At 37.9% G+C, this 12635-nt stretch overlaps 1 protein-coding gene across 1 annotated transcript in view; it reads left to right on the plus strand.

The window, feature by feature from the left end:
* Nucleotides 1-1091: 1091 nt before the first annotated feature.
* EHBP1 (EH domain binding protein 1) overlaps nucleotides 1092-12635 on the plus strand; it is a gene marked incomplete at both ends in the record, with an annotated part of 73640 nt that continues 62096 nt past the window's right edge. Inside the window, 4 exons of the mRNA XM_009082694.1 lie at nucleotides 1092-1388; nucleotides 2015-2063; nucleotides 8078-8992; nucleotides 10753-10896. Coding sequence (XP_009080942.1) covers nucleotides 1092-1388; nucleotides 2015-2063; nucleotides 8078-8992; nucleotides 10753-10896 — 1405 coding nt within the window. The remainder of the gene's footprint in view (nucleotides 1389-2014; nucleotides 2064-8077; nucleotides 8993-10752; nucleotides 10897-12635) is intronic.

Here is a 12635-nt window from a genome sequence, read left to right on the forward strand (position 1 = left end):
CCCCCCAGAATCAGTGAAAAAATCAGTTGCTAGCAGCTAATTGCTGAGCACTGACAGGCTTCAGTCAAGGGGGGGCATCGTTGGTCTTTCACAAATAGACAATAACAAGTAAATCCGTTTGGCCAGAAACTAAGTGGTTGTGATACAGTAAATTAGTTGCTCTTCTTATCTTAATTTGGGAACTCTTTAGCTCTAAGGTGTATCAACAGCTTGCTTGTTGTATATATGCTTTTTTATTATATTATGCTGAAAAAAAGTAAGTGATGTCAGTTCTTTTGCTGTAATTCAGATTTAGGATTTATTTCAGCCACATTCTGTTTGCTTGATTCAATCTAATAAGTTTTTTAAGTGACAGTATTTTCCTAGGCAAGTAAGTGTGTATGTCTTGAAATCAGCAGATGCAATCAGTAGGTTCTCTGCTGAATTTGGGGAACAGCAGGTGGTCTGACAAATGCCAAACACCTGAAGTATTCTAATTCTCGCTTTATTCTAACAAAAATGTTACTAAGAGGGTCAAAATAACCTTTTGTGAAATGGTCATTATTAGCTAATGATGCTTGTGAGAAATCACACTCTGATAACAACTTAGATCCTAAGTTCCTCTTCCACATAGAAAAGCTAAAGCCTGGAAGAGGAAGCGCTTTGAGTATGATTGGAAGTGGCTGTTTCGAAACACTGCGCAGTAATTTACACAATCACACACAAAACCTGCGCTGGAGCCTGGACAATACATCAATCGTATGTCGCGACTTTGATCCCCCCACCACATGGCAAACTCTGCCCCTGCTCTGCCTGACTTTGATCCAGTCCCAGTGTTACCTTCATTAAAAGTGAAAGGGCTTGTGGGGATGCTTTTCCATGGCCCTGTTTTGGGAAGTGTTTTCAAGGCTGCGTATCGCGGGCTGTGCAGGACTATGCTGCAAACGTTTCAGCACGGTGTTTCCACTGGTGCAATTCTTGGCCTATTCTCCTGTGTAGATCTGGAATCCTGTGTATCTGCATCCTTTGGAGACAAATGCCTAGGGCAACAACTGTAGATAATAACTTGCGATTTGTGTCTTTTGCAAGTTACAGTCATTGTAAACTGACAGCTGTGAAGGACCTAAACTCACATCAAAGGATACAGATCATCTAGTTAGGTCAATTAATGTTAATTCTCATCTTCCATTAAATTCTTTTATCTTCTCTCTTTTTCTTTTTTTTTTCCAGCCAAGCCCAATACCAAGTCCTGTTTTGGGGAGAAAGCCAAACGCTAGTCAGTCATTGCTTGTGTGGTGCAAAGAAGTTACAAAAAACTATCGGGGAGTGAAAATCACAAATTTTACTACATCGTGGAGAAATGGTTTATCCTTTTGTGCAATACTACATCACTTTAGACCAGACCTAATGTAAGTTGTATACTCTTTGCCTGTATAAGCTAACATAGAAACATAGAACAGTTACGTTTACATGAAAATCAAATCCCTGTTTGTTTCAAGTGTTGAACTGTTTTCCCCCTTTCCTTTCAAGCAGGGAACCATCCTTTCTAAGAAACCAGGTTTACGAATGTTCAAACTTTGTGACCTCTTTGCTCTCCCTTGTTGCATAAACAATTATTTCTCCCCTCTCTGTGATTTGTTTTTTTTCTTCTTAATCTTGTACAAAGAACTGACTTCAAGATGATTATGAAAATTGCACCGGTGTTGAAATGAGATGAGAGGAATAAGCTCTTTGTACACTGACAAGGATGGATTACCTCCTGGTAAATTTGGTTGTCAAGGCTGGCCTCTAGTCCCTGCCTTAACTTCTTTTTTAGATGGAAAGCTTCAGGCAATGAAACATGTAATCGGTGTTTATTTATTTATTTATTTGTTCCTTTAATTTTCCACACTATTAGTTTTGTTGATTGAATTGCTGTGAAATTGCTAGTTACTGTATGATATTATTGTATGTCAAGTTTTTAGATTTAGTTTGTTTTAAAACTGCTGCTTTTATCAAATACTGTACATACCCACTGTGCCATTTTCCCCCTCAGTGACTACAAGTCTCTGAATCCTCAAGATATTAAAGAGAACAACAAAAAGGTAAGAACTGCCAGGGGAAAAAAAAAAAAAAAGACATAGCCTCAATTTTGACTTCACTGCAGGTTTTTATTAATTTTGGGAAAGTGCGGTTGTTTTGTAACGTCATAACTGCGGCTCACAGAAGGTATTCCACCTCCTGTGGTTCAGACTGGATGCATTATTGACTCGAGTTTGTCATGGTTTTACCATGCACAACAGGTGCAAGGCTGCTTGCATACATATTTGTATGGCATACACTAACTGTGGAAGCAGAGGAAAGGCCTGGCCAGCCTTCCTGAAGTATTCTGATTTTTCCAATCAGCCACATAATTAAAAAAATGAAAAATATAGCTGCTCTTGCACTGTTGTTGTGCACAAGGCTTCTGTTGCTTTAACAGGGCTCCAGGCATTGGGCGGGGTTGATGTTGCCTTTATGTTGATGTTAATATTTTTAAAGATGAAATTTTATACATATTCTTACACTGTACCAGCTGAGTGAAGTGGTGAGTGGTGTACACAACATGGGAAGTTAGGAATGAAAAGTAGTGAGACAATATTTTGCAAATGAAGTGAAATACTAACAGAATGGTTTATAGCCTTGTGCTAGGCAACTGTTTTAAGACACTCTTTGTAGGTGCAAAGGTGTAAAAGGTTTCTCTGGAAGAAGCAGGAATTCAGTCTGGGAATCAGCAGAAGACTTTTTTATTTCTGCTTACTGTTTTAGGCACATTACAAGCTTCAGTTGGGCCCTAGAGACATGTTTAGAAATTACAGTTTTCATGTGAGACACTGATAATAAAATTGTTCCTGAAGATCAGCTAAAAACTGTTTTTAGGTGGCTGCCTTCTAAATGCTGTGATCTTATTTTTATACTGCTTTAAAAAGCACTAAATTTAACTCAGAAGAAGGTATAAAAGTATACTTTGAATAAATTAGTCGGGTTCAGTATTACATAGCAAACATATCTACAATCTAGTATTATTTACTCATGTGGAATTTCTGAAGGTGCTTTATTAAAATTCACTTATGTTTTGATTTTAATGTGCCTGCACACTTAGGTGTTAGCCAAGGAGTTACTTGTCTTTAATTTAGTACTTAAGTATTATAAATAATGAAGTATCTCTGAGCTGCTGTTATCTAATGAGTCATTTGGTTGATGATATTTTTCTCATAATAATGTGAGGTGTTTCAATGACCTAAGTGGATTATCTGTGACATCACAGTATTTTCTGTGACCATATGTTTTTGTACTTCAACTTTTGTTGAGCGTCCAGGCTAATTAAGATGGATTATAAAAAAGAAAGATTATTAATTAAAAATGTTAGCACTGTGATCAGTCATCTTTTCTTTATGAAACTGTGATGGTAAACAGTCTTCTGTCTTTCTAACAGGATATAGTTCCCAGAATTGAAGAAATAATGATTGTTGTTATTGTGCAGTTTTTTTTCTTTCATCACTTTGCCAGCCCTTGCCTGACAGCTACACTGAGTATCTCAGTTGCTTCCTGCAGATTTATTTCCTGGTCTCACACAGTTCTGCCAGATAACCCCGTGTGCCCTTGGTTGGAGTGAATGCAGCACTGTCAACAATGGCTGCAGAGAAATTCCGTGCAGATATCTAACACGTTTGACAACGATTCCTCCTAACCAATTAAAATAACATCTTTGGATGAATAAGACGATATTCTTTGTCTGAAGCCACTCTTTTCTTTTTCCTTTTTTTGAACGTTTAACGATTCTTATCCCGACCCCTCGGCCAACCCCTCCCTAGAAGGGAAACCATAGGTTAAAAGGTTAACCCGTAAGTGTATCTTTTAGAAGTGCATTACCTTGTTTATATTTTAATTAAAAAAACCCCGAAGAAATCTTGAGACAACTATTTCAGTGCAAATACTGAGTGTAATTACGCATGGAAATGCACTGTTGCAAAAGGTACATCACTGGAAGTTCCTTATAGCATACACCAGACATTTGCCAGTTTGGTGCTGCCACTGATGCTGAATAAAAAAGGGTATTTACCTGTGACATCTGATCTTGGCCAATATGTCAGTGTGTTACAGAGTTGGGAAATGATTGGAATACTGCCTGTGGTGCTTGTGCTGATGGATCCCAACTGATGTCTGTCAATCAACTTGTCAGTAAATTAAAAAAAGAAAAATCTTCATTGGGAGATTGGGTAAATAGGCTTAGGATACTAACAACTACTGCATCAGTCAGAATTGGAAGATACTTTTGGTGCACTTTGCAAATTCAAATTTATGTCAGGAACAAAAGAAAAACCAGGATTATCTGTGAGAAAAATTAGAAACATTACAGCGATACTTTCCCAGCTGGTCCAAAGAGTTGTGCTTCTACTTAAATCTCAGATATCTCTAACTATCCATATAGCCTGTCCAATAATGCTGATCAGCTTATTTGAGTTAATAAGTCAGTTTTATTATTATTAAATAATGAAGAAATTTAAAATAATGAAAAATGTATTAAAATTACAGCGTACTGGCAATATAGTCCCCTATAAAGAACAGAAGTCTTTCTATTTCTAGTAGCATGTCCTGCACTTTCAAAATACAAGCTACTAAACAACACTTGATTGGAACTTGGAGGGGATGAAAGAATGAGAAGGGCACAACAGCATGGTTCTAATAATGAGTTTGTTTTTAATTATTTTATAGTTTAGAGAACCTCATTTCATTTGAGAGATTATTGTTTGGAAATAGTAATGTATTTTTTGGATATTCAATTAGCGCTTTCAATTTTTATGATGCTTTTTTTGCCCCCCAGTGTTTGACCATTTCTAATAAATTCCTAAACGCATTTGAACTTGAGTGATTGTCTTAACAAAATATTCCATTTTGCAAGGGAAGAATCCTTTTATAATACATGTTTAAATAGAAGAATTTTGCATTGCAGAGATAGTATTGAGTCAAAATGAAAAACATTTCTTACCTTTAAGCTAAAGTCATGTTTTTATAATAGGTGTTCATGCTCATTTCTACAATTTGATTCCACAAAATCATAAGCACAAACCTAATTGCATGTGTAGGAGGTGCTTGTTGGCCTCAGTGGGATCCTGTAGGAGCAGAGTTAAACATGCAGATAAATAAGCATTTGCAAAATCAAGGCTTAGTGTTACGACTCTGTTTAACGAAAAGAATTTGACTTGGAATATTTACTCTGTTAATACCATGTTACAAACCAGTTAGAAACACAAGTTGCTTGAAAATGTGCTGGAATATCAAGAAGCTCACAGCATTCTAGCAGTGGAGAATCCATCACACCCTGCTGGACAACGTACAGAACACACAATTGCTATTTATAGAGCTAATGTCTGTAAAACATTGGCATGCTGATTTATATATCTAGTGTGCTTTAGAAGGAAAGAAGCAAAAATGTGTATCATCCAGAATGAGAGGGGATGAGAAATAAATATTTGACATCAGTGGAAAATAACTGTTCAATCTCAGGCATCCCCAGAACAACTGATCAGACAGTAAAAAGTGATTGCAGCTCTACTAAGAATATGCATCATTCCAAATTCAATCCTGCTTCTAAGCAGTACCTTTCAGTAATTACCTTTCTTCTTCTAAGCAAGTACCTTTCCTGGCAACCTTGAAACACTGTCCCCACCTTCATTTTACAGACCCTGGGAGATACTCTTAGGGTTTAGTTTTATTAGCATATAAATAAGAAATGAAGAGTATAAAAAGAGTTCAGGTCAAGTCATGTCTGTGGGTTTTGGCTGCCCTGGACTGGTGTGCCTGTCTTTAGGTCCTTTCATTCTTCAGATGGTAACTCCCACTACCTGCAGTATGGGGTAACAAGTTATTTACGCCACTGTGTCAGCACTGACCCACTTAAGCAGACAACAAATCCTGGTATTACCTTTAGTCTACAGACAACACAGCTGGCTTGCTATGCTTTCATGCCCAGCCTGGTTTCTGCTGCCATATTGAGCATTCATCATTCCTGGTACGTGCCATGGCTCAGCCTGCCCACTGAAATCCCTGCACTGCTCTCCTTTAACTTGCTGTCCTCTATCTATTCAGTTCTACCCCTCTTGTCTCCCTCTCCTCCTATCGAGCCTGATCCTGCTCCTCCAGCTCTATTTCCCAAGACCAGGTAAATGACAGCTGTCCCTCTTCTACCATCTGAGTTCTTTCAATTCCCACCCACCTATCATTTTCCTGCTGTTCTGCTCCATCTGGAGTTTTGTATCAGCAAATACATCAGTCATGTTTGCCACAGCTACTCCTGTATCTAAACACATCTCTGTGTTTCTAAGTGGCATAACCGTCTCTCATAATGAATCTTCCCGAGAAATGATATCACACTGAAGACCAGCAATGATTTTAGGCCATATCATTTTGCTTGGCAAGAGCCAGGAGAGCCTAAAAATAAATTATTCAGACCATTCCTATGTCTAGAAAAACTCTGTTTATCATTTGTTATAGTGATATAAAAACTGCTTTACCTGAAGTGCTTTAGCAAGTTATACCTGAGCATGAGGGGAAGCATACAGAATTCCAGCTTTCAGAAGCAGACTTTGAAAAGTGACTGAAATAAAAACTGACCCTCAAGTAAGGAATGACGTTGCAGGGTACGGAAAGAGGCTCCTTTTCTCAGAGCAAGCAAAATAACTGGGTCTGCTGAGGGCTGACCAGCCCAGACCCATGTTCTGTCTCACCGTTGAAAATTTACTAGTAAGAAAACAAAGAGGATTTAAAAAAAGATCATATTTAATTTCTTTTTTCTTCTACCCTTCCAAAATTAAAGAAATTAAGGGAAAAGTGTATAACTGGGCTAGAGTTGAAGCCAGTGATGTGTTATTGTTTCCTTGTGAAAGGACAGTTTTCTCATCCATGCCTTAAATTTAGTATCTGCTTTTGTTCAAAACAGTGTAGGAATAACTGTGAACATTGTAAACCCCTTCAGAAGATGGTGAAAAGGAGCTGCAGGATTTCTGGAGAAGTAAAGCCCACAAGCTTTAACTGAGTGCCTCTGTGCTAACAGGAGGCCTTTTAAAGGCTTCCTTGAAACACATATTGTCTTCCAAGGTTAATCCAGGATAGTAACGATTAATTGTAAATTGAGAAACGGCTTTAATTCTTCAAAACTAGAAAAGCCTGATGCACCAGGCCCACTAGCTTAAAGGGCCAGCAGGAAGAAGACAATGTTTCCTCACAGAGTATGAGGCTTGCAACTGACTTTTTGAAATGGAAGTAGAGTGGGAATGATTTTCACTCTCTCTTTCATATAAATTTAGCATCAAAAAATGTTTTTTTTAATGCATTTGTTTGCTGGATTGATGTGATTTATGTCTAGTGTCAAGTAATCTGTGCTGGTGTTCTTTTTGGCTATCTGGACATAGTTTTTTATCAACACAAATCACTGCAATTACATGACCAGTAGAAGGCAGAAGGTTGATCATCAGTGATAAAGCTCAAGATGGATTAGTGTCATGTTTCTTATATCTTTGTTCCTTATCTTAAAAAGCCATCCTGAGTTGCTTTTTTTTCCTGGTCCAACTCTTAGACTTTTTTTTTGTTTGCTTGTTTCCTGCTACTTGAATGAGAACCATTTGAGATATTGGTAGGTTTTCTTAGTGGGAACAAAAGCTATTAAGTTGCAGGTTCATGAACAGTTATTTACTCATAGGAGTGGCATAATTTTGAGTACAAAAGATTTTAGCATACTGTGGGATTAAGGTATGTTAAAAATCTTTAAAATTTGCAATTTGAGTGCCTTTGCTGGTTATATTTTCTCAATTTGCTTTGCTATGAAGATACCCTGGGAGATGTCTAGAAGCTATCAGGAAAAATTGATGAGTTGGATGTTGGATGGTGCAACAAAAAATAGTAACAACTATTAATGAACCCAAAAGAATAATACGTGATAGAGTTGAGCCCATATTGTTCTGTAATACTGGATGTGATTTAGGCTTGCTTGTTTTGACTGAAACTTCTACTTGTATTCTTGAAATGTTATGATATGTAGGAAACAGCCCCATTGTAATCTTTATTTTGTCTGTTTTTTAAGGCATACGATGGGTTTGCCAGTTTAGGAATATCACGATTGCTGGAACCTTCGGACATGGTTTTATTGGCAATACCCGACAAACTGACTGTTATGACCTATCTCTATCAAATAAGGGCACATTTCTGTGGCCAGGAGTTAAACGTGGTTCAGATAGAGGAGAACAGCAGTAAAAGCACATATAAAGTGGGTAACTATGAAACAGACACAAACAGTTCTGTCGACCAGGAAAAATTCTATGCAGAGCTGAACGACCTGAACCGGGAGCCCGAGCTGCATCCACCAGACAGTGGTTTGGCAGACTTTGCTTCACAGGATGACTCCGTGTTTGTAAATGACAGTGGTGTTGGTGAATCTGAGAGCGAGCATCAGACTCCTGATGACCATTTAAGCCCGAGCACAGCTTCCCCTTCTTCTCGCAGGACTCGAAGTGACACAGATCCACAGAAATCCCAGCAGAGCTCTGGAAGGACTTCTGCATCTGAAGAAATTGGGAAGTGTAGCAGTACAGACACAGCACAAGTGCAGCCTACGTTGGGAAGGAAGAAACTGCTGATAACTGACACTTTAGACTTCAGTGACTTAGCACATGTCAGTGATCAAAAAGAGGATATGTCTCCCACAGTTGCTTGTGAAGATAACAACAAGAAGAGACACCAGAGCTTAGACAGTACCACTGGTTTCTCAGAGCAAGAAAATCTGGGACGTGTAGGATCCACAGAGAGCACAAGAGCTGATCCTGGTTCACCTGTCAGAAAACCAAGTTTATCTCCTACTTCTAAGCCTGGATACTTCTATAATATGGATACAGATCTTGCAAAGAAACCGCATGCTTCTCCAAGGCAAACAGAATCTGATTCTGACAATGATGCCAGAACAGCTTTAAATCACGCAGATCAAACTGCAAAAACAGCCCAGGTAAGAAACTTATGCCTCTGAGTGTTAAGATGGAGATGCTGTTCAAGTTCTTTCTGTGTTTGTAATTTACACCATGTCTTAAGTATAAATGGTGAGATGAGTGGTGTACTTTATTGTTGGGCGATAACTATTTTGCTTAAAAGGTAGGTGGTGCTGAAAAAGTCATTACATGAAAAACTAGTTTTTAGAAATTATAGACATTTTGAATACCTTAAAATTTACCAAAAGATATTTCAAAATCTTGTCTGAGAAACCACAGAATCTTGTGAATATAGCCATAATAGTGAGGTACAAACTCCAGTCTATTAAATTACACTGTTCATTTAGTGGCCCTAATGCACAATACCACAATATTGTTTTCCTTTCTATAAAGACCAAAGTATATGCCCACCTGCCTTGCAGATATATTGTGAGAATGAAAGTTGAATATTACATAAATGCTGAGTATTATCAAGGAATTATATCATCACAAAAATATGTAAAACATGTTATCAGTTCTGTTAACAAAAATGCCAAAGCAGGCTTATATTTTTACCCCTGTGAAGAGCTTTCTTGAGTTTTGCCTTTGTTTGGCTTTGTGCCGTTAGCTCTGGTAAGAAAAGAATGTAGCCAATCTTTTGGTAGTGTGGATTGCTTCAAGTATTTATATGATTTTTTTCTGAGTAAGTGCCATAAAGATTCATTTTATTGCAAGAGTAGCAGTCCATAGATGGGTGATAATGGCCAAATATTAGTTCCATAGCCAGCTAATTGCTTTCCTTTAATCAGTGAAGTCTTGTGACGTTTCTCTTCATTAGCAGCAGCATCTTCGTGTACTGGGTGAGAAAGGAACAGTTTGTCCTATACAGAATAAAAGAGGAGGAGACAGAATTTGTTGTCTATGAAGCTTTCCATTGGTAAGGGTGTAACAGGCCAAGAAAAAGCAAGCGGAAAAACAGTTCTTTCTTGTTAATCATCAGTGCATTTGCACATGGAAATAAAATCTCAGGTGTGAGGCTCAGTCTTAACCTTGAACACTCAGTTGTTGGTTAGAGTCAACCGTCTCCATTTCAAGGTGGTTGTTGCAGGAGCCCAACAGGCAACACCTGTCGCAGCTCTGGCTCATGTAAAGGCCTAGAGACACATTTTCTCAGTCTTCACAGTTGACCTTGACTAAGAAGTGAGCCATTGGGAGGATGTATGTCTGGGAGCTGCTCATGTTCTCAGGTTGCCTATACAGATCCCACTTTTGTTATTTCTACTCTGCAAATATGCTCAGTCCTCTAGATGCGGAAGGGACTTGGGGATGTTCATAAATGAAGTAGAAGTAGATATTTTCACAGGTTGGTTTTTTTGCCTTGTACCCAGCCTCTTTGTGTTCAATTTAAGCTATAAATGAGTGATACCCATATAAGCAGCCAACAAAGCATTATATTTGCATACATATTAAAGTATATAAGTAAACACATAGCACATTTAGCATAGCTTCAATGAAGCCAATCGGTTTTTTCCACAGTTGCAGTTTAAAGGCATTAAATGTTGATAGAAATTAAGTTTTAAGGGGAGAGGACTCCTATTTGCATTATAAAGGCCTATGACTTTTTTACATTTTGATCATCTTTACTTTTAATTTCTATAGAATGCTCTGTCACCTCATGAAGATGTAATTCATGTGACTCCTGACCCTTATTATATAGGAAGGCCGCTGGCTATTAACTACTGTATAAACGTTCAGTACCCTGAGGCTGCCTTGCTGTTAATTATATTTCTTTATTTTTAAGCAACGTATGTTGTCAAGACAGGAAGAACTTAAAGAACGAGCAAGAGTTCTGCTTGAGCAAGCAAGAAGAGATGCAGCTTTAAAGGCAGGGAATAAGCAACTAACCAATACGCTCATCCCAGCCCGCAATAAACAGCTGAACGATGTAAGAAATATTGGCCAGTCTTGCAGTTTACCGAGTTAAAATTCATTGTATGTGCTTGTGTGGGGGGCATGTCCTTGCAGAGTATTTCTTCTCCACATTGAATTGCTATGATGTGTCATGTGTCCTTCATTCACTTTTAAAGCCTGTTTTTCCTGATAAAAACAACAGAACTTGCCTCAGACTTCCCTGGAAGCAGAAGTCTGAGGGCACCTTCTTTGATTGGCACTGCAGTTTCTAATGGGACAGAAACCAAAAGTGACTTCTTAAATGATAGTGGAGTAATTGGTGCTATTTTTGATTACTTTTTCCCTTTAATATAAATGGATTCTCTGAGCCTCTGATGTCAGCTCCTTGCTGCTTTATAAGTGTTGTTGCAGTGAATGAAGCTGCTCGTGACAGTCGTGTAAAAGTGTTGATAGAACAATTCCATTTTATCACCAAAGTTGATTATGCTGCTGAGATGGGAAAGTGGAGCTGACAAATGAGCTCCAGTGTTGAAGCTGCTATGGTTGCATCTCCAGTGGCCTCCATGGTGACCTGGAAGGTCTGGAGATGAAAGCTAATTAATTTTTATGCAAACCTTTGGAATGCAGGTTTTGTGATTCTTAACTTTTGTGCATTAGAGACCATACTGGAAACTGAGAATGTAAATATAACTGAAAAATAATGATACTGAGAAACGCTTGAATCTTCACGGATTCACATCTCTCAGAGCTGAGTCCTGAGGGGCAGATTCTGCTCTTTACATAAATGGGACCATACAATCAAAAATTATTTGCATCTCTTATTTCATTCTCTTAACTCTTTTAGATTCATTCTGGACTCTTTTTTTTTTTTTCTTAAAAATTCCTCTCACCAGACTGACACTTAATTTTACTTTCAAATACATTCATATATGCAGACAAGTCTTATTTGGATAATGATATATAATTTTTTTCTTATTTTGTCTTTTAAGTTTTTCCTGGATAAGTATATTTTAGTATAAATTTCCCTTTGGATTTTTTTCAAATTAGTTTTTCATAAAGAAAATGGTGTTAGAGGAGAGTTACTGTAGGCAACTACTCAGGCAGAAACGCTGTAATTAAAGTTGCCTAACATTTTTTATTACAAGCTCCTATTTTCAAAGGTTCTACAACTTTGCTAGTATTTTATTGTTTGAGCTGATATTTTCCCCATCAGCTTCTCTGCTTCAGGGTAATACTTTTAAATTTTTTTTTACCTCAAAAAACCCACCCTGTTTGGCTGCTTCTCTGTATTAGGGTGGATAAGGCATTTTTTTATCCATGTTAAAAATTGATACAATTTTGGAATAAGGTTCCAAACCCTTGAAAAATTGGTTCAAAACAATCAAAGTTGTGTTACTAGCACAATCTTGTCAGAGAGCCTTGGTGTTCAGAAAAGTTGGTAAGTGTCAGTAAAAATTTTGTGTATGGACACAGCTCAGCAAGAGCATCTTTTACAGTTGCTCTCCTAAGGATTGGGGCCTGTTCTGATGCAGATCATAGTATTGGAATGCAAAACTTTCTCTTTTAGCCTCAAATTCCTGCAAATGAAATCCAAACAGGAGTAAAAGGGGCTACTCCATTGGCATGCAGAGAAGAGATGGCCTGGGTAGATGGAAGGAGGTAGATGGCAATATCAAGTTAGACTATCTGAGCCATGAAAACCAACTGAAGGATAGAAGATGGTGTCAGGGTGAGAGTCAGAATTGCGTAGTTCAAGCAGCCAAATTAGCGACG

Source organism: Acanthisitta chloris, unplaced genomic scaffold, assembly GCF_000695815.1.
Source record: "Acanthisitta chloris isolate BGI_N310 unplaced genomic scaffold, ASM69581v1 scaffold36070, whole genome shotgun sequence".
Taxonomy (NCBI): Eukaryota; Metazoa; Chordata; class Aves; order Passeriformes; family Acanthisittidae; genus Acanthisitta; species Acanthisitta chloris.